Source organism: Toxotes jaculatrix, chromosome 12 (genome assembly GCF_017976425.1).
Source record: "Toxotes jaculatrix isolate fToxJac2 chromosome 12, fToxJac2.pri, whole genome shotgun sequence".
Lineage (NCBI taxonomy): Eukaryota > Metazoa > Chordata > Actinopteri > Toxotidae > Toxotes > Toxotes jaculatrix.
This window is the reverse complement of record NC_054405.1, coordinates 16,896,158-16,919,135: the sequence shown is the minus strand read 5'-3', so window position 1 is coordinate 16,919,135 and position 22,978 is coordinate 16,896,158. Positions and strand designations below refer to the sequence as shown.

General features: G+C 40.2%; 1 protein-coding gene across 1 annotated transcript in view; it reads right to left on the bottom strand.

Moving 5' to 3' along the window:
* Positions 1–20,534, bottom strand: part of stk10 (serine/threonine kinase 10) — a 38,357-nt gene extending 17,823 nt beyond the window's left edge. The window contains exons 1-5 of the mRNA XM_041051313.1: positions 20,035–20,534; positions 10,621–10,785; positions 3,945–3,993; positions 2,962–3,111; positions 178–250 (exon numbers count right to left, since the gene is read on the bottom strand). Coding sequence (XP_040907247.1) covers positions 178–250; positions 2,962–3,111; positions 3,945–3,993; positions 10,621–10,785; positions 20,035–20,193 — 596 coding nt within the window. The 5' untranslated portion in view covers positions 20,194–20,534. The remainder of the gene's footprint in view (positions 1–177; positions 251–2,961; positions 3,112–3,944; positions 3,994–10,620; positions 10,786–20,034) is intronic.
* Between the last annotated feature and the right edge of the window lie 2,444 nt (positions 20,535–22,978).

The window sequence follows — 22,978 nt, the reverse complement described above, 5'->3', positions numbered from 1 at the left end:
TATGGAGGTGTGGTGGGTAGCAGGAAATCTGTTTTCAACAAGCAATAATCCACCACTCACATAGTTCATCTAGGGATGGGTGAGATGGCTACAGTTAGAGATTTTGCTAAATGGTTTATACCAAGGTAACTGAAGTCCCTTAATGGTGCCCTGATATAGGGTCTATGTCTTACTCACCAGTATGGCGTTCCAATGAAAGAATCTCTTCTTTGTAGAGTTTTGCTGTTCTTTGCAGACACGCCAAAATCAGCTACAAGAATGAAGAGAGACAAAAAAAAGATGATGTGAGAGAGTTGAAAGACTTTCCCTAAAAACCTCATTTGGTAGACATACAGTACATAACTCATAAAGTGGTTATCAAATTGTCATGGGCAGAGACACAGAGTCAGAATCACTGTTCCCCAAACAAGCTGCTCCTGTTCAATGGCATGACCTTCAGGTTACAGGAGTGTTTTCACATTGATAGAACAAGTTTCCCTCTGCAAGTTAATATTACAAGTGGTAGGCCCAGGCTTGAGAAGATCTAGGATTATACTCACAAGGCTGCAGGCTGACTGCTTCAGTTACAAACTGCCACTTTCTATTACGGGGACTTAAGTTACTGCCTTGGCTTTGCAGACTACAATTCAAATTTCTTTGACTTCCCAGTCAAACATGTCATTTGGACTGTTGTAGTCTCAACTTTTGCACTAAAGAATTTTTTACTTCCTTCAAAGACAATGCCCTGCTGCTTTTCTTGTACATAAAATGAGAGTTTACACATTAATATACTGCAGGATCATAACATAGTCTAGTAAATACACTCCTTCCCTCCTAACTCTGCTCTGAAATCTGCTGTATCACTGGGTTTAACCTAGTTCCCTTCAACACTCAGTGACTAAGGGCATGTTTCTAAAGGCCCTCATAACACAAAATCAGGAACTAAGTGAGTGCACAATAAAAGGTGTTTTAGTGGGGAATCCCAAAAGATTCCAAGAATGGAAATAATAATATACAGTCACCACTAGGATTCAGTGTTTTGATCTTAAAACAGATAGTGAATTAAATCATGAGTGCTGTTGCTTGTTCTAAACTGACCTGCCTCTGTTATTGATCATTGCCGTGATAAAGCAGCAGGAAGAAAGAACAAGGAGGAAAAAAAAAATACTTATGTTTTTCGGTTTTCTAGACGTGTATGAAGCTCTTAAAATTGGTCTAATTTCCAAACACACCTAAAGATTCAATCAGCTCTAAAGAGTTCTATAAACATAAGCCAAAATGTTTACAGCAAGCTGTGCTGCATGGGGGAACATCATGTTTAATTCCATGTATCATAGGGAGAGATAATGCATTTGAGTGACCTCAAAGACAGTTAATTGCTACCTTGTTTGAATTAACATGTAGTTAGATAAGTTTGGAGACTGTAAATGAGTCAGTGTCATGACTTAATGAGTTTAAAGAGGCAACTCCCAGTGATTATATTGAGCTGTGGTGTCTTGGGGTAGAATGTACGGCAATGAAAAAAAAAAAGGGACTTTAACAAGAAATACAACTCCAGCTCAGGAAGCACAGAGGCAGACAAACTGTGTCATTTGAAAAGAAAAAAAAAAAGAAATAGAAAGAGAAACTGTAATAAAACCATGGACCAATAAACCATTTGGAATCCAGTTCCAGAAAGAATCAATACCCAAATACGAAGCTCTCTGCAGCCTACAGTTGCTCTGCACGCAGTGTATTTAAATACATATTAAAAGTAAAAATTATAGAAAGTAAAATATCATGCATGCAAAAGAGATCCAGATATTTGTGTTTCGTTTTTTTAAGTTGAATGTCTGAGGATCTTAATGTCAGGCAGCCAATTACAAAAATCAGCACTTCCTTAAGTGACACTTAGATAAAGCTCTGTGAAGCACATTTTACCTTTTCTGAAAAGCTTCACTTTAATCCAAACCATACTGACCATTGGGCTGGATCCTCAACTTCAGCTATGCAATGTGAAGAATGTGGAGAACTCTTCAAAAAGCCAATAAATGAAAATATGCAAAACTTCCCAGAATGCAGTTTTCCCACACAATACAATTATGATCCTCCTACAGCGCCACAGGAGGGGTACAGGGCCTCTTACTTGTGTGTGTGTGAGTGAGTGTGTGTGTGTGTGTGTGTGTGTGTGTGTGTGTGTGTGTGTGTGTGTGTGTGTGTGTGTATGTGTGTGTTGCATGTAAGCCAAAGAAAGCAGGGGTCTAGAGATAACCTGCAATGTGCAGCAAGAATGTGGGTTTTATCTGATAATTTGTTCCACTTGCATCACCTTGGCAGAGAAATGGTTTTCTCAGTGAATGATGGGATGTAAAGCGAGACAGATAACTCCAGACCTCAAAATGTGGTCCAAATCCAAATAATATGTTTAAACTTGTCACTTCCTCTTCTGCAGTAATCCCGTGATTCCTATTTTCCTAGATTTTTGTGAACTTATTGAAGCTTTTGTGATTTACATCCACTGTATGTACTGACCCTAAATAGGAACACGGCCACTTACTGAAGACTGCTGACTTCTTCCACACATGTATATGTATTTCTGACAGTGGATTTGTGGATTCAACCAAGTTAAAAGGATTCACTTTCTGTGTGACAGGATGTTCCCAAGTAACATGTTTTCACCCTGTTCTTTGAACAGCAAATGTGTATGACAGGCATCATTTTAGCATCAATCAAACTTCAAAGACTGAGTGTCCAGACTTGACCTCCATGACCTGCTCCAGCCTTTCAAAGGTCAAGCACTATAAATGAACACTGTGGAGCCAATCACTGTTTAAAGTCATAAAACATTATTTTAACCACCAGTCAGGATCCCAAAATGTCTCTAAATGTAGATTCAGTTGTGCACAAACATTTTTTTCCATTTGACATTATTGTCAGCACAAATACCGTAAGGGAAATATTATTGTCAGCATTGTTTTAAAGCAAATATATCTAAATCCTCACCAAGCTTGATGTCCCCATCCAGCATGAGGAGGATGTTACCGGCCTTCAGGTCTCTGTGGATGATCTTCATGCTGTGGAGGTAGTCCAGAGCCTCCAACATCTGGCGACAAACCACCTTAATCTGTGGCTCTGTCAGTCCACGATCCAGCTCTGATAAAGACAGGAGAAGCAGAGGAAGGAGAGGTTAAATACAGGATAGGGGACAAGTGTGAGGACAAGAACAGAATGGATGTGAGGGAGTAGATGAGATGGTTCAGAAGCCATGATGCACATCTTGCACATTCCACAATTAGAGTAAATACAATCAGGGCAAATGTCTTGAGGACTGATCTACTGTGTGAACCCCATGCGAGAAAACAGAAAAAGACTAATCTGTGATGGTATCAATCAAGTCTCTCAGATGGTGTTGATAGATAAGTAGTCCCAGATCAGAAAGGCTTTTGCGCATATCCAAGCTAACCCTGCAGACTTCATTCTACTGTGTCTGTGTTTGGTTAGCTGCAGAGGGGGTACAGACAGTTATGAGGATGTGGATTACCCAGTGAAAACAGACTAGGGGGATTTCCCACACAGGAGGACTCCACTATGTCTGACTGCTTTCTAAAGTATTGAAGGCCAGGTTGGTGAAGCTGCAGTGCACAATCACGGTTGAAGCTACTTAATAGTTCTCTGAGAAATATTTGTTTTCTCGATTTTTCCCTATAGAAAATAACCATGCTGAATTAAAACAACATAGATTGACGGCGCATGTTTGATCTTTTATCATGTCTCTATATTAAGTCACAACTGAAGGGCCAGGTGTCGGTGTCCACAGCACTGCCGCAGATACTGAATTTGAATGACATGGCAGGGAGGAAGCTGAAGCGCTTTTAAAGATAGAAAGAGAACAAAAAAAACAGAGAGAGAGAGAGAGAGAGAGAGAGAGAGAGAGAGAGAGAGAGAGAGAGAGAGAGAGAGAGAGAGAGAGAGAGACGGAGACCTACCTAGCATTGTTGCATCCACAGCACCTCCAGGGCAGAACTCGATCATGATCTGGGAAAAGAGGGTGAGGAGAGAAGGGGTGAATTTTAACTTGACTCAGCCTTTTGAATATGAAGCATAAGCAACTGACAGCTGCAAACTCATTTTTCTGGGATTTCAATGTAGCAGCAGGAAGGAAAGATCACTTTTCATCAGCAGCACATGCACAATGAGTATTTACATAACTAATGGGTATCTTTTAAATATCTTCTCGCACTAATCTATATCAACTCATCACTTCCACTAGCTGAACTATTGTATTTGATTCTATGACTAGCAATATTTGGCACGGATAGACCAGAAGGGTTTAGTGTTTGAACTTCAGAGGCATTTAGGAAAACCTTGAATTAAGAGTGGCAATAAAATGAGCTCAAGTTAATTAAAAACACAAATCACACTCAACCACTTGATAAGAAAAAAATGTATAAACAACAAACTGCTACAGCAGCGTAATATCCCAGTTACTACTATTCACCATATTTAAGCATCAGCCAAAAGAAGCACGAAAAACATACTATTTTCTTATTTACGGTAAAACAAACCAAATCAAAGTGTGGGGAGGACAGAGGACGATATGATCTGTTTTATGAGGTTTGACTCTGACTGTGACAGAGAGCATAGGCTCTTAGCAGACTGTTACTGTCTTATATTTTATAATAATAATAAATAATTGCTTTATTCATAGAAGAACAAACAATCTGAGTTCTATGTGTTTTAATTTGAGTTTCAAGAAAACTCACGGGTACGTCATTTGTTTTTGTTGCACTTAGTGGAAACTGAACATGTTTCTGACAGCAGTGAAATTTATACACTGTATGAACACACTGTAATATACCACAATACATTGAATAAGAATAATGCTTTCCTCAAACATCTGTTTAGTACCAAGTAGATGCATGAAGATTAAGAAGAGTGTTCACACTTGCTGCATGTGGCAGAAAAGAGGAATTTCAGCAGCTGTTTCATCAGCTGGTTTTTAATGTCAGTAAGAATCTCTGTCTGAATATGTTTGCAGCCTGCGCTGTTGACTGTTAATCATCACTACTCCCCCTGCTCTGCATCAGTCTACATCAAACTCTCTTTGGTGACAGTACAAGAATACACACACTTTGCAAAGTAGACAGCTGGATTCAGACTAAAGTGTGTGATAAATGATCAGGCCGTATACACACTTCCTGGAACATGCTGCCAAATATATAATACCAGTTCAGCAATGAAGCAAAAAACAGTAAAAGCACAGAGAGAGAGAGAGAGAGAGAGAGAGAGAGAGAGAGAGAGAGAGAGAGAGAGAGAGAGAGAGAGAGAGAGAGAGAGAGAGACAGAGAGAGAAAGAGAGACAGGAGAGCAAAAAATATTCTGACAACACACTCCCTAAATGGTGTCTTGCTGGCCAACAGCAACTTTCAACAATCACCTTTCATTTCCTCTCCTTACATAGTCTCTCTCTCTCTAACACACACACACACACACACACACACACACACACACACACACACACACACACACACACACACACACACACACACACACACACACACACACTAACCCTAACTGTCAGAAAAACATCCAAATTTTTCATTCAAGTAGAGTGGGACCACAGAAAATAGACATGATTGTGTACACACAACACTGTGTGTACACAATCATGTAGTGTACACACACTTTCAGGCAACTCATACACTATATATAGATATATTTAGTAAATAAGTAAATGCAGCATTGTCTGATGCAAAACCTTATTAAATTCTTATGATCTATTGATTTCCAATAGTCAAAGCCCAACCCTATGTACCGTGCATACCTTCTGTGTGATCTCATTCTTACTTAAGTCCTGCTCACTATGACAACACAGTCAAAGCATCAACCTGGTGCTGGACAGGGCGTGGAGTTTCAGCCCAAACAAAGCCATACAGAGTACAAAAGGTGCACGTGCACCAGGCACAGATCACACGCAGTCACATAAAAATGCACATTTATGGAATGCCTTTATGGAAAATCATAAGATGAGGAATGTCAATCTTGGCATGTGGCTCCAGGTGAAACAATGTTCCTCTGTGAAGTCTGGATTGACAAGCCCAGATACTTTAGGTTTTGTTACGCGTTATCAAGTATGTTGTCATTTGAACATGGTCTCTTTGAAAGACATCTTATCTTTCTTCTCAAAAGGCCAGACAACTGCTTCCACCCATACATTCTTGGTTTAAAAATTAACAGAAGTTTAACACTCAATACGTCTGCTAATTTCCTTTATTTGACCAATGAGTAACAAGAAATTACAGTACAGGTACGAGGTAATTCACAGTGTGTCCATGACCAAGTCTGTACTGACCGAAAAGCACTGATGATTTTATTTTTCTACTGTAAAATGTCCTCTCAGTATGTATCTTGGTCACAGTTAAAAAATATAAATAATCTGTATCAACATTGTTTATGTTAAAAATATATAAATATATGAATAAATAAATAAACAGTTATTGATAGATACCAGATATTATAGATTTTCCAGACTACTTTATATATAGTATATAATATTTTATTGTTGGATTTGTGACGCATCAGAAACTGAAAATACAGATTGTTCTTTGTGTACTGATATCTGCACTCTAATGTGAAAGCGAACTTAATTTGTGTATTTCATTAACACTACAGATGGAGGTTCACAGTACATTTCAGTAGAAACCACTTCCCTGTTTCTGCTCACCTCCTCTAACGCACTAACACTTTTTTTTTTTAATATAAAAACCACCTTCCTATCCTTCAGTAGTAACACACTCTGCAGTCCAGTCTAAACAGCTCTACATTACACTACTGTCGGAGGCAACTGGGTTGTGTTTTTCGTCAGTGTCTCATTTGCTTCTGGATGACTGGAATTCTGGATGACATGTTGTGCTGCAGTGAAAAATGTGCCCAGACTGGTCAAGCTGGATACAAAGCATACTCACTATGGGTTGAACACAGATGCAGCTTTCTTTATCACACACACTTACACACATGAAGACACAAAAATCCACTAAACAGACAGCCAGTGCATCATACACCACTTATTTGGAGAAGCCAGCATTTCGTTTTTATAGGAACTATCAAGCAGCTCATTAAGTTTATATATGTAAGAATTAATTTTTTATCTCTCCAGAGATGAATCTGATTTAAGGGAATTACTAAACCAGGGCAAGCTGGTGTCGTGCAATGTCTTCTAATCGATATTATCACCGTTTTATTTTCTAACTCTTTTCTTTTGAGACGTGCTGGAACAACTTAGATACAGTCTAGAAAACCTTGCTGACGCGGCAGTGTTCCTCCAGTTCACAGCTCTGTACTGTCACAATGATTTACCTCATTTCATCAAGGCCTAAAGAATGTAAAAAGGCCATTTGCCAACAAAGACCTGCTTCGAAACTGCAATCAGTCCTGAATAAGGAAATAAATACAACCTATTCAAACATGAATCACACAGACACACTCCTGTACTTTGCCATTCAGTGAACATGACTAATGCCTCAGTGATCTGTGTTTTCTCTAAGGTGTTTCTGAGAAGGTGCCAACAAAGACACCACACTGACTTGTACTGAGGCTCTGCAGTGTCATCAAAAGTTTCCTAGCAACCACAGTCAGCGTCATTATGTGGACCGCATTGTATGCAAATGGCAGCAAATACATGATAAAGATTATTGTCCTTGTCTCTGTAGCTAAAAGCACAGACCAGAATGACCACGAGAGCCCAATCATCTCTTCCTTCTTTGGCAGGCTAAAGGCTCTTAGAAAGAATTATTTATAGACTCTGGATACACAATAGGTAAATACACACAGAAAGACACATGGGCATGACACTAGACACTGCAGCTTAACTAAATCAAAATGTAGTTTTTAATCAGATGAGATATCTGGTTTTTAAAACCCGTGAAACTTTACTAAAAACACTGACCCATTGTAATGCTACACCTCCTCTGTGGACATTGCTGCAGGATCTCTACTCTGATTACCAGGTGAAAGCATTACTTTTAGTTATTTCCTGTCACTTAAAGGCCACAATAACTTAAGGAAGCAGGAGTATTGACGGTGTAGGACAAATCTATAAAAGGAACCAAGTTTTACTAATGGTTATTCAATTCCTGCTAATACTTGGTGTTACAGATGGATAAGGAAATCCTTCTGAGATTTCCACTTCCATGGAAAAACAACAGAGGAAATGGAATTTCGTGGTGTTCAAAACGAAATTTACATTTAATTTAAAAAATTCAACAGCAGAGCCCTGACTCCTCTGATCCATCAACAGGATGCATTGTCAGTTATTTCCATGGGAAGTACTTTCTATCAAAAAACACATTAGTTCCAATAAAAACTGCTGAGTGATGAGAATGGATGCAAATTCCTTTCACCTCCATTGTACTGGTGAGGCAGGATACATCCAAAAATAAAAAAAAACTTTCTGCATAGCTGGATACCACTAGTAAACAATTTTATTGTCACTTATGCCCTCCTGGTTAACTGTCCTCCCCTCTTCTCTCTTTCTCTGTCTCTCTCAGTGTGCTGATGTCAGCAGTCCCATCCCCATGTTAAAGGCCCTCTTTTTCTCACGCTGTAGGCCTGGCTGCCTCACTCGCCCCAAGACCAGATTGTTCTTGGGAGGGACCAAACAGGCCCTCTCTCTCTATATATATATTTCTTTCTTCCTCTATCCCTCTCTTACTCAGTAGAAAGCAGAACGGTTGGGTCGGCACTGGAATGCATCATCTCAACCCTGTCTTGTGTACCCAAGCAGAGGTTACTGAGGCTTGACCACCAACCGCTCAGCTCACTGTTGAGACTGAGAGGCAGGGCGCACACATGCACACACTTACAGCAATGACATGCAGTGCTTGTTCACTTTGACATGTATATAATTTTTCCCCTGCTGGTCAGATGCTCATTTGTCCCTTTTGGCTGCAACTTTCTACACTGATCCAGAAAAAACATGGCTGACAGATCGAGAATAAATGTTAGAGAATAGATAAGCATCTGAACGTAGCTTGGGAGTGAGATAGTAAAGTAAAAGCTGAGACTATGAAGCCAATCACACACACACACACACACACACACACACACACACACACACACACACACACACACACACACACACACACACACACACACACACACACACAGGAAGCATGTGGTCTGAATGATGCACACAGTCATGTCAGTACATTCGACTTATCAGCACAAACTAACACAGTCTCTCAGTCCCGCTTTGACTGATGAGGGAAGTTCACCTTCCAGGCTCAGGAATTCCAGCTATGGCCAACACAACTATGACCGGCTCTGGGACTGTGACACAGCTGTGTGTGTGTGTGGCAGAGGCCTTAGAACCCCTCTAGCTCTAAGTGGTTTGTTTGGTTTGAAGTGTGTGATATTTGTCTTACACTCAAAGAGTTTAATGTTCCTGGAGTTTTTGACACGAAGGATTCGCAGGAAACTGATGCAAAGGGCGAAACAGCATGGTGTAGTGGTAATGTAGTGGTGTAGTTTTTTTTTTTTTTTTTTTATTGTTAAGCAGTCTCAGGACACACACTGTGTCTGTCATTGAGGTTAGCAATGATGATGATCTATCTAGGAGCTATCTACAAAATATGGCAATGGTCATTTTCAGCATTTTTTGGTCAGAGAATCTTTTTTTTAATTTTTGGAAGGGAACAAGAATGAGAAGGGACAGTGAGCAGTTAGATGAAGAGATCTAATTTCTACACGTTGTGCTTATAGTAAAATCACAAGCAGAGGAGTGAAAAAAAAGAAAGAACACAACTATCTTTAGTCTGAACGGTGCCTTGTAATTCTTCACATATTGAAGGTTGTGCCCCAGCATGAGGTCACTATTATTTGTCTTGGCCAGATAGACTGGGAGATTACAGAGGGAGTTGAAACGTTTACACTTGACCCAGTGAGCGAACGTGGAGAAGAAAAATAACTTGAGAGCAGAAAACTCTGAGATGAAATTGATATTCATTTTTGCAATAGCATCAGGGTGAGGATTGGGTCATTTGTGATGTATTATGTCACCCTGGGGGTCTTCTGTCATTCCCATTTAGGCAATCCACTTTTCTTCTTATCTTTATTTTTCAACAGAGCTTTCATATGTGGGAGAAATGTACTCTAGATGAGATACTGTTGCAATAAAATAACAAGGCAATTGCAGATGAACATCCTATGAGCCTGCCAACAGACATGGTTAAAACCTTTGCAAAGATTGCAAAGAAAACTTGGTGGAGGGAGACGGAACCACCTCAACACAGTGAAAACAATATGTCTTGTGAGGACGGTAACAGTGTAGACAGCAGATAATGTCCCTTTGGTACACTATGCATCAGTTTAATACAACAGCAGTCATGATCACAGTGTTCCCAAGCAGCAGCACAGTGTGTGTTCATTTGAATAAACTGTGTGAGCTCTATGCAAAATCTGTGTTCATCTGTTATCTGTATTAATTGGTGGATAAAACAAGTAAAAACAAGTAAAAATTCAGCTTAACCGAGTCTATCAATTTGTTTTGTATTTGCTTTTCTTTGTTCAGTTTCAGTAAGATAAAACACAAAGAGTGAAGGGGTGTCAGGTCTATGCTTCACACGTGAAGCTAGCTGGCTTAACCTAGATACCTGTGTAACTTACCCACAATTTGTTGTCATGGTAAAATGCATCGAGCAGCTTGACAATGTAGCGGTGGTCACATTTAGCCAGGATGTCGATCTCAACCATGTAGTCCTCCAACTCCTCCTCAGACTTTGTCTCTATCACTTTGGCTGCGGCCAGAACTCCCGTCTCTTTGTTCCTGGCCTGAAAGACAATGAAACAGAACAATAAATTCAACATGCAAGAGATATGGCAGGTCTCATGATGTATTCTTGCATTTTACTACCTTTCTTTCTTCAATGGCAAAAGTAAGTCGTCTTTTTTTTTTCTTTCTTTATCATTTAAACTGCCACAGAAAATATGAATAGCAGGGGAGATATAGGGTGTGGTTGTGTGATATAAAGGGAAATGAAATGTACCACACTGTTGCTAAACATTTTAGTTATCTGCCAGACTAAAGTTGGAAAGCATAAAAACCAAACTGTATATAAATCTTTAAGAAAGACAGACATCCACTGCTAAGATTTTACTACTCTCAATTTGGTAAATTCACAGTTTCTTCTTGCACTCTGTGCTTGACTTTTCTGTCCCAGCTTTTGCCAAAGGGAATCTGAAATGGCAAGAAATGTGGGGCTGCAATTAAAATTTTGACTAACTTGCATTTAGAGACAAAACAGGATAGGAAGTTCTGCACCCTCCCCACACATCCGGGGAAATGGAGGAACCACAAAACCCATCAAGTGTCAGTGTGGCTAAACTAAGACACACACCCTGACATAGACTTCCTAGCAATTCTGAGTAATAAAAGGAAGCAAATGTAAACATGAGTAGATTGTTCAGTGCCGTTCTGGAAAGCATCAAAACACCGAAGCCATAGAGTGACTCAGAGGGAAGCACAATTCGCCTAAACACATGATGCTCATCCTTGTGTCGGAGACATAATGTTGTGAGTGCTGACTGATGGGACACTGTGGGTAAACACAACATTAATGTGCGCCTGCAGTCAGAACCACAGGTTCACTGCTATAATTGTGAGAGCATAACCGGAAACAAGCCAAGACTCAAGAATAGAGTTCAGTGGCTGTGATTCATGTTGCATCACCTCTACAAAAATATATTCACGCCATACATGTTTCATCATCAGTTAAACCACCTCATTATAGAAACAGAAGCTAGCAACACCTGAAGAATTGGGAGGCATGGTGTCAGAAAGTCGGTGCATGAATGAAAAAAAAAATATAACATATCCAGACAGTGGTATGTCATGATGGAGGAGATACCATTGTGTGTATTTCTGTGTGCATGCACGCGTGCACGTGTCGACCCAGTGACCTGCAGAAAGTCGACAGACTAAACAGCCTGGTGGGGTCTGATGCCTCCATGCTTTGCAGGGGCTGTGGGAAAACATCTGAATAAACAGAACAGGCTAACAGAAACACACACTCTTTAATTCATCTCAGTACACCATGACTGTGTATGTGTGTCTGTGCGTGTTTGCCAAACAGAGCTCCAGAGAAGCCCAACTGCCCCCCACCAGAGTAACCCACAGTGTGAGTCAACAGGACGTCTCCTACTGCCATCAAACCATCAGTCAGTGAGTTAACAAGCCTCGACAGTAAACACAGAGACACCAGACACTTTCACTCCTGTGCTAATATCTCAGCTCTCTGCTACTCGACACTGTCAGCTTAAAAAAAAACTCACCGTCTTTTTAAATACAATGGCTTAGTTTCCTTCTGTATACTGCCTCCTACTTTTTTCATATACACAGTATGAGATTTAGACAATTAGTTATCCTACAGAGAGTCAAACAACAATTTTGTGCTTTAATGCACATGGGTGATCACCTGTCTGTATTTTCCACCAGAACTGCAGCCTTACAGAAAACAGATATGTGTGGCTCCCAGCTCATCAAAAAGAGGCTGATGCAGTCGTGAAAAGCCCCAAATGTTTCATCATGATGAAATGAACAACATCAATTACTCACAAGTAAACAAGACACATAGGGAGTGGCAAGTCTGAGACTTTTTGTGCTTCTGTGGGTTTAACTTGTCAGGAGCCAACCTCCTGACCCAGCTTCACAAGGGCATTCACACACAAACACACACACCTTTACATCTCAGTGGGAACAAGGCTAAGGAATGTGCCTCTGGCCTTCAGATGGTTGGGGAGAGCGGATAAAGTAGGCAGACTGAGCCTAGCACATTTATGTTAGTGCCTTTTTGTGTAGTGTGGGGAATGCATTACGTCAGCGAAGGTCCTCAAGTATAGTATGCAAACATGTGTGTTTGTTTGTTTATGAGTGCACCTTACCAAATGTATACACTGCACAGAGAGGAAATTACACTGAAACACTTCATTCTGTCTCACATGGGACAACACAACTTTTTAGAAGTTAGCAATCACAGGTTGAGTATACATGAGTATACAACCAATGAGTATACAACCAATCTTGTGTAATTCTGCATCTTTACATCGTCTTTGAGTGATTATACTAGCACTAAAATTCTGTTTTTACATGGAAATATGATATCGCATACAACAACAGTAACATTTGAACAACATGTCAGAGGGAAAACATGTTTTTTGAGTGTGTAACATAATAGGATGCTGCCATCTTGGCAGAATTTCCACACTTTCAGCAGCTTTAACTGCTATACAACCCAGCTGATATATAGAGCAAATGAGTAGGTGACACATGTTGTTACCAGATGGCCAAGGCAGCGCCTACATCATTCTTACCATGTTTACATGTCACAAAATCAAATGACAAGAAAACAAAAGAAAACAAAAACACACAGACAGACACCAGATGTCAGAGTTCTGCAGAAAACACTGTAAATTATTACATAATAACAGTACACAACCACAGGACTGAGAGAGCAGGACTACACTTAACTACATACTGTAGCTGCTGTAACCATCCCAAGAGAAAACAACGCTGCACTGTTTCTAACCCACTGACTTCTCACTCTCTCCAACTCTCCTCCAGAGGAGAACAACAGTCTTTGGCTTTGTTTGGTCCTGGTTTCCATGGCGAGCAGAAGGACGTGTTTCTGCTCCGTCTTGGAGCTTGTTTCACTAGATCTCTCTCTGGATGTTGTTTTTTTTGTTTTTTGTTTTTTTTTCCTGTTCATTAGTGACTTGGCTTTCATGTAGGTTAAGTGCAAAAGGATTACCTGAAGGACTGAACCCAGCAGAAAAACACACACCACAAAAACTGTGATACAGATCACCTACAAACTATTACAGTGAAATCCTACAGACTCTAAAATAAGAAAAGTACAGGCAAATAACCTCTTACACCTCTTGCAGTGTGAAAGGCAGTTTTACACTGTTTGCTGCAACATTTGCAAATCCACCTATATTCTATATGTCTGATTCCACATTTTTTCCCTCCTTTTCTATCTGCATCCCTCTAAATCAATCTCCATCTCTAACATCCAACTTTTTTAAAACAACTTCTATCTTGTTTTTCCCATCTTTAATCCTTTTTCTGTACCATGTGTGCGCTTTTTACCACCCTGCCTCATTCATTGTCTGCCACACTGTATACCTTTTGTTCCCCTTACCTAATTTGTCTGTCACCCCTGCCTGTATAGTTCTCCCCATCTGTCACGTGTATTTATCCATCTGTTTTCAGTAACTGACTGTCTGAAGGCCACAACCCATGACCGAGAAGAAAGACCGGCTGCTGCTCAACAAAAGGTTTAGCTGTAAAAGCAGATGTTACTGACCCACTGCCGTACAAACACACTGTATGTAGTGGTAGACAAAGTAAACACATACACATAAAAGCACACACACCTATCCTTGTGTTTGTGTATCATTTTAGTATTGAGATGCATACAGTGCTTTCAAAATGAATCAGGCTGGGAATAATATTGTGTACTGTCGTTTCTGTGTTGACTAAGGTATCAATGATTACTGAGGGTGTGTAAGATTCAAAGCAGACCACTGGATCACACTCAGAATAGAAAAGAGGCCCAAAGCGAGCTACGATTTTGAGCCTAAAAGTAACCTGATTTTTTTTTTTTTTTTTTAAGAAAAAGAAGTAAATAAATTTGCCCATTTTTGCCTTTAAGCTGAAAAGAATATGGAATAATTGATCATAGTGTCAATGGACCAGATGACCTCACATAACTGATAACACACAGAGGACTTTCCCTCAGGTCATTCACCTCCATGGTTACATGTATTTTCAGTTTGCATTACGAACACACACACACACACACACACACACACACACACACACACACACACACACACACACACACACACACACACACACACACACAAACACACAACTGCCTTCAGGGGAATGTGTGTATGTTAGACCTTTGCCCCATCATAAACCTGTAGACTTGTGAACAGAAACGTGGTTCTTAGCTCCTACACAATAGTAGCAGCTAATAAAACCTCTCCTCTGACAGCAGACGCCTGTGGAGGTGATGATCTCTCCTTCGCTTGAACAAAGTGCACAAGCAAAGCACAGTGTTTAAGTTATTTTTTATTACATGATTAAAAAACTATTTTTTCTGTCACCAAACAACAAAAATACAAAAAGTTTTGCAAATGTGTCACTATATAATTTAACCATGTTGAGGGTCAAGAGTATATTTGACAGTGCAATCAAACTAAAGAATTCAGTTGTTTTCAGTGGGGGAACTGTCTTGGTTTACTTAAAACCTGTTCTTCAGTGAAGTGAGTGAAAAGCTGTTTCAAGATACTGCTTAGTCCAAAAAAGAGAAGGGATTTTAAGCGGAAGTTTCGAAAACGAGAATGAGGAATGTGTTGCTTTATCTACTCAGCAGAAAGATTATTCCTGTCTTAAACAACCCACTGACGGCGTGAAAGCATGAATTTCTGCATTTGCAGAACTGGGTGTGAAGCTCAAAACAGAGCAAGGCTCAAACTTTACACCCCTCATAGAAGCAATGGGTATTTTCAGGATGTGAAAGTCCTGAATATTGCAAAACGTCCCACATTCAAAACCTTGAACTGAATGCAAGTCACAAGAGCAAAGCAGGTCAGTGAGGCAGGAAATCATAACATAGCACAGAGAGCCTTGAAAGAGCACGACCCGCGCTTACACTTCTTTCTTCAATCATTCATACTCATGCAGGGCCTTGTATTTTATTTCTGAAGCATGAATCTGATGGCAGATGAGACACACTTCCTGACTGAAGCCTCCCCACGACAAGTAAGAACAGATTTGAGGGTTTGCACACTCATACTTAGAGCATACAGCAAAAACCAAGCTCAGACAGTTAGTGCAAGATGCGCCAGTAACAAAACCATCACGACGATGAAGGGGACTCCCAGCATTCTGACCCCACGCCCACACGGCAGGGCTCTTATCAGTCACCGTGCACCCAGCTGCCCCCTGAGATTAGACCCAGAAAACCCCAGATGACGACAGTCTCACTAAAAGCCCTTCAACATGTGTCTTGCTATCATAATCTAAATTAGAACAACAGCATTTCACGACACACTTGTAGCTTTCCAACCCAAAGAGGATGTTGCAACCTGTGCCCCCTCCCCCCTTGCTGATGACACCCAGTGTGTTTTGCTTTCACTTGACTGAGGAGGATAATCGCATTTGGAGTGATTTTTTTTTTTTCCCATAAGCCTTTCACTCGTTCCACCGTCTGTTATGTTACTCTAAACTAGACCAGCACAACACTTTTACTACTTTGTGCCATAAAGCAATCCAAACTTCTGGCCTGGTAAATAACCCCATTATTCAAACCTAATGTATATAAAATAAAAATGATTTTCAAAAAACAAACTGGTTTCAAAACAGTCCTTCATGCCCTTTCTAAACTGGACCCGGGGACAATTAGACATTGACACTGTCTATCTAACCTTCTTTCCTTCTACCTGTGTCAGATTTCATTTGCCAACTACTAACTGTTTTCTCATTTTTAAGATTGTGTACATAAGTCACAGTGCTGTTCATGAAGTATCTGAATAAACTGATCTGAGTGTATTTTAAACACTTGTGTGTGTGTGTGGGCAACTGCACAGGCAATTCCCCTACCACAGTTAAAGTCCAGTTTTTGAGCGCTGTCTTTTACATTACAGACCTTCGGGGATGAGATGGCCTATGGTTTTCATCCCACAATGGGAATTTGACGGAGCGTAACCTTGCAGCCTGCGCGTGTCTATGGAGACATTTCACTAGCGGCAGCAGGGCAATGTGCTCAGCAGCACGTGCCTCATTAATTAGTGAGGGGAACCATATAAGTCCTCTGTTTCATGCTTCAGTTGCAGCCACACACCTTTGTACATACACACTGAAAGTCTTTGAAACAAGTGCAAGCATGCATAGACAGACAAAACAACAAAAACATCCTATGACACACTGGATGGACAGGAAGCGAGACATTCTCTTGTCATGACCAGAAGCATGAATTAAGTGGTTATTCTGAGGATGGGGACCCTACTGGGAAACAAAAATTTATGGTATTAGATTACATTATTTGGGGGTGTGTGCACAACATAGAGCAACATTTATGGCAGCATGTAAAGGACTTACAACATGTACCAAAAAGGAATCAAACATGACAAATGTGATTAAATCAAACTGCAAACTAAATCTCAATTTTTCTCCCAACCTCTTGTCTCTTCAAGCCAAACACCAGTAGACTCTAGTAAAGTCGAAACATTTCTTGATCACACAGAAAACTTGACATGTAAACAACAGCTTGTTTGCGTACGTTTCTCCTTCTGTGTGGTCATATACTAAGCAATCTTTGCCTAATTAAAAGCCATACTATCCCCGACAAAGAATTTAAGTCTTTGAGACGTTAGAATTTAACTTAGAAGTCTTGAGGACGTGAACATGTCATACGTTAGATTGACAGCTCTGGCATGTGACCCTTTCACAAACAACTGAAATCAGGTCCAGCAGTTTAACCAAAAAAGCAATTTCATGTTAATAAGAATACATTTTAGAGGCCTAAAACCGTACAGTATTTTACAAAAAAAAAGACAATCATCACAGAAGTTTAGGAAAAATAAACCTAATTTTGTAAAGCTATTCTCTTCCTGGTCTTGTTCATTATTTCATGTCCCCTCCAACTGATCTTGTACCCGTCATTTGAAGCAGACTATGAACAATGGAAAAGTACTTTTGCACTTACAGCCTGAGACTCTGGAAATACAGCAGAATCTATTTGATAACCGAGGGATTATATTGCATTTTATGACATCCTTCTTTCACACTGTTCCTGCAATGTAAACACACACACACAGCTTGATTTGTCCTTAACACTCCCCTTAAGCAGCAAAGCGAGTGCTTATTCTCCCAGTGGTGACATTAACCTTTAGAGAGTCAGTGTGATAGGAGCACTCTGTACCCTCAGCCAATACTGTACATTTAAAGAGGCCTGTGCTTAATCTCAAAGACAGATGCTGGAAACAAAAGACGCTGCCTGAGCAGGGGTCCTTGCTACGTGCAAATGGCAAGAATTAAAACAGTCTTTTTATGAAGAGACAATCAGTACTGCCCTCCTGCTGCCTGTCACACATCCAACACCAGCTTTTTATACAACTCCTAACCCTTACGGTCTGATAAGCAACTGATCTCACTTGTGACAGAGATACTGAGCCTCCTCCCTTCACCCACTGATCTATCAAAGACTTTAACAACGGAAAACATGCGTGATTCACCACTTGAGGCCTTTCCCTCCCACAGACGAGATGATTATTCTGAGTTCTGGGAGCTGTGAGAGGAAGCTGTCCCCTGATGAAATCCCACGATTTCCTCTCTTGGCCATCATCTGCTCCCACCCCGCCTCCCTCCCCTCCATCTGACAGCTGCAGGTGTGGAGCTGTCCTCCTTCAACCCACTCAAGGAAAGGAAACAGAAGCCAACGCATAGGCTTGACATTTGTATAAGAAAAAGGCAAACATAGCGGGGGGACAAATTACTTTTCAGAAAGCCTGCCAACAATTTAAGCAGAATGATTTTCTGACACACTGATAAGCCACAAATCACCTGTGCCTATTAGTTTGGCTTTAGTTTCAACAGTGTTGGCTTAGCAGGTTCCTCAGCACTGTAACATTCAAATTGTGTGTGTGTTTACAGACTAACTGTTAAAGGCTTCTTCAAACTTAGTGCTCCTCATGTTTAGTCAGTCCCTTTGAAGGAAACTGAAAGCATTGTTTGTTTTCATGGTGCACTGATTGCTTCTCTTGTATTTTTGTGTTTTTTTCTCTGTGTTGTCAAAAGACTATCCACAGGACGTCTCACATGTTCACTCTGCTCAAAAGATACATTATAGGACATCTTACGTAAATGTAGCCACAAGTCTGAATGAAACAGTATTCTTTTCATTTTCATTGCAAACAAACAAACACATCCTAGTCCCATTTATAAGACATTTTTTGGATCTGAGTTAAGTGTAAGTGTGCCTAAATACCTAAATAAGAGTCCTCTAAAAAAAAAAAAAAAAGACTGCATTTTCTGTTCAGTGTAAGCATCACGCGAAAGCATCACTTCTTCCACTGAGGCCCCCGATGTGTCAAAGACTTTCACTGTGCTCCACTAGGCAGTGCAGACACAGAGGGCCTGTGCCATGCTTCACAGAGGGGACTGACCAGCAAACAGCTCCAGATTAAATAACTCCTCTGAGCCAAAAGTGCTGCTGCTGCTGAGGTTTGGGAGGAAGGAATGGACCAAACTAATGAAGAGTGCTTTCACTGTCCCTGTGGCCTGCTTCACAGCAAGGACTGGGGAAGGAAGGGAGGCAGGGGGGTCAGGAAGGTGATTAGAGATTTTTCTAAACAGTCTTTATGGTGGATGTTTGAAGAAGATCTTAAGAGAAGCAGGTGGTTTCTCTCTTTTCATGTCCTTTAGTAAACAAGAACTTAAAACTGTAAAAACTGAAGGATGAAAATACAAGTTGTAGGAGGAAGTGAACAATCTTAGACCAACATGATTTCCATGAATGATTATTTTTCTAAAAAGTAACCTCTGTCATTCACTGGTAGTCCTGGATCAAGCAAAACTGTACTGATACCCAAAGTCAAAGTACGGTGACTTCCTCAGCGTGTTTTACAGAGGTACTCTGGACAAGCGACATAGTTGAGATATTAGTCATAATCTCAGAAATGCTGGAATGGTGAAGCATCCACAGGTGACTGGAAGACGTTAACACCCTAGGCAATGTAGGCTATGGTCTAAGACAGAAGAGTATGGAACACGTACATCTAAATAACTACAGAAATCCTAACTTTGGTGTATGACATGTATGATTTACCATGTCATCTTAAAGTAATGTAGCCAAAGTGGTCAGAAAAAGTGTGAGTGTTGCTGAGCTGGCAGCCAACAGGTGAGCAAACTATCAATAAAGTTTGACAGCATTAAGGACCATAAACAAAAGTTTGTATCTACACTAGTGTGGTCCGTCTGCAGGTGCCTCGTGTTTCTGAAATCACACTTACCTTGTAGACCTTTCCAAAGGCGCCGTCGCCCAGTTCCCCAACAATCTCCCATAAGTCGTTGGGGTTGATGTCCCGGTGAACGTGTTCGTACTGCTTGACTTTCTTTTTAATTTCAAGATTGGAGAGACGAAGGATTCTGCTGAATCTAGCGAGTGCCATTATTTGCGATGCAACAAAATTAAGCTTTAAAAAATAAAATAAAATAAAATAAAAACTAACAAAAGGCTCGGATCTCTACACAAAGAGCACTACGCACGCAGAGGCGCGCAGTCCGACAAAAAAACACCTATCTACCAATTTACAATCTTCACTTTCCGCGTCCTTGAGAAAAGAAAAACAAAAAGAGAACTCAGCTGGTTCAAAGACGTTATTTTACTCCGTCCATTTAAACCCGGTAGTTGTGTGGGCTCTGAACTTAAAACATGTTATAATCCCATTCACAAGCTGCGGTGAGTGCTGGACGCGCGGTGACCACCTGCCGTCGGTAACACAGTCGAGTAGATGCCAGGCTGCTCGCCTGCTTTGGCAACTTGTTGCCTCAAACTGTGCGAGAAAGCCCCACCTCGTTACTCAACAGCCCTCCCACTCCCGTCATGGAAATGTAGTTTCTTTGAGAGAGCAGGCCGTCGCCATAATAACACCGATGAGGTAAAAGGACTTCATGTCCGGGTTGGTGCTGGGCGGGTCCTCTGACAGCGGCGGTGTCTCCCGCAGCTCGAACAGCTGGGTCATTAACCAAACTACTGAACTTCTATTGGACCACTGTGGAAAGCAGATATTCAGTTTATGACTGCTTTTATGAATGCTTTTCGCAATCCTAGTGCATCAGTATAATGTCTAATGTTGTTTGGTTAAAGGTTGACTTTTTTATAAGAGACCAAAATGAGTGAGATTCAGACTCTGGGTTGTTACGGTTTCGATTTTCTTTTTTTTTTTTTTAATTTAAAATCGTAAATACAAACCATTTCACCCGCTCCGTTTTCTAATACGGCTCCTTTCTCTTCTCTGAATGGTTCCAGATACCTCACATTCACCCGTAAGGCTGGTGCTACAGCGCCCCCTGGCGGCGACTTCGGCTCAGTGAACTCGTGCCAGTTAAGCACGTGGAGCATGAACACACTAAAGCAGACAAGCAAGGCAACTGTGAATATACAATTGGTTCTGGAATGATTCGTCATTAATCAATAAAACTGAATGAGAGACAATTAAATGACAGATTCTTTGACTGTGGAATCATTGTTTAAGTCATTTATGAAACATATTTACATATTTATCAAACGTTTTCCTCAGGGCCCAGTGATCCAGGTCAGAACCTTTAGTGTGTGTTGATAATTGTTAGGTATCTATGCTGCTGTGATCTTATGTAATGTTACTGTTCGTCTGACACCTTAAGTTGATCATGTCAGCAGGCTCTTAAATGTCATCTTGACCAGCATCATTACCTGTCACGCAGCAAAGGCGTGTAAGTATAAAACAATCTAATCTAATCTAACTTGTGTTATTAACCTCAGGTGGACTCTGACTTGGTGTTTGAGGAAAATGTGAATGCTTTTAGGAGAAAGAGTAAAGTCTGAGGAGCCAGTTTCTGAAAAGTGACTGATCCATTGTTCCATGTCCAAATGATTGTTGTCATTGAAACAGAACTCAGATCTCATGACTACTGATCTATGACATAACACAATAACAGACACGCATTCATGAAGCATGTAAACACTGCTAATTCTGAAATGTTAGGCAGTGAACTTGAGGTAACATTTCCCCTCAGAATGTATAAAGCATTTCAGAGTGAAACTCACTGACCTTCATTTACCGTCTCATTTGCATGAGTGATTTTCTCCCTGAATTCTGTGGAACGATTAGCCAAACAATTAACTGCTGAATTACCACTTATGGACAGGAAGACTGCTGGAAGAGGGGTGATGTAATGCTTTGCTTGCTCATCAGATAGGCACTGAGCTGTTTAAATGGGCTGGAAAATGTAATTTCTCATGTTGTGTTTCAACCTCATTCTGTTTCAAGGTTTTGTTTTTTGTTTTTTTTATTGAAATGAGAGGTGGTTCCACATGTTTTATCCATTCCAGGGTAAATTAAGCATGATTATCTTGGTTGTCCAAACTTAATACAAAGCCAACAATTCTCTAATGAATCTTTGCATTCTCGATACATTGTGAAAGAGAGATCTGATGACATCTCCCCAAAGGACAATTAGCCTACAGTAAAGAGACAAGCTCATACAAGTCCATACAAGTCCACAGAGGTTTCTACTAACCCCATCACAATAATGACTTTTCGTAATTATGTGTTTATTTTGTACAGTTCCTATGACTACCAAACTCTCCAACTCAGTTTGAAAGCTCCAGCGTGTTGATTTTTAGCACTTTCACTCCATTCACACAACAACAAAAGATGGGTGCTGATGATTTGAAAATACCTAGAAATGCCTCAAATCCAAACAACAGGCCTTTTTCACAGGAGACATTTGGACATGTCACAGTAGAAAAAGCACAGGTGTAAATAATAAAATGAATGACGGCTGAATTTTAATTGATTTTAATGGAAGAGTGAAGAAGAATTTTAGTAAGATATTGCAATGTATGAAGTGTCTAACCATAATTCTTTGTACAGTCACCTATATTTGACTTAAATTACATTTCTTCTTTACAGGAAGAAAGAGTGACAAATGTGAATAACAAGTCCAATGGATTACATTTGTTTTTCCTCCATCATCACATTAAAACAGAACAGCAAAAAGCTTTTTAATATAGTTTATTATATGAAATGTTTCCTTAGTAAGAAAAATGTATTATTCAGTGGCGATAACATCCATTATATTCAGAAAACAGATGATTAAAGTACATTTTTGTAGTTTCACAACCATTTAGTTACCATAGATTTAAACTTAAAATGAGTCTTGTGTTTTTCAGACATTGCAGACTTGCACATA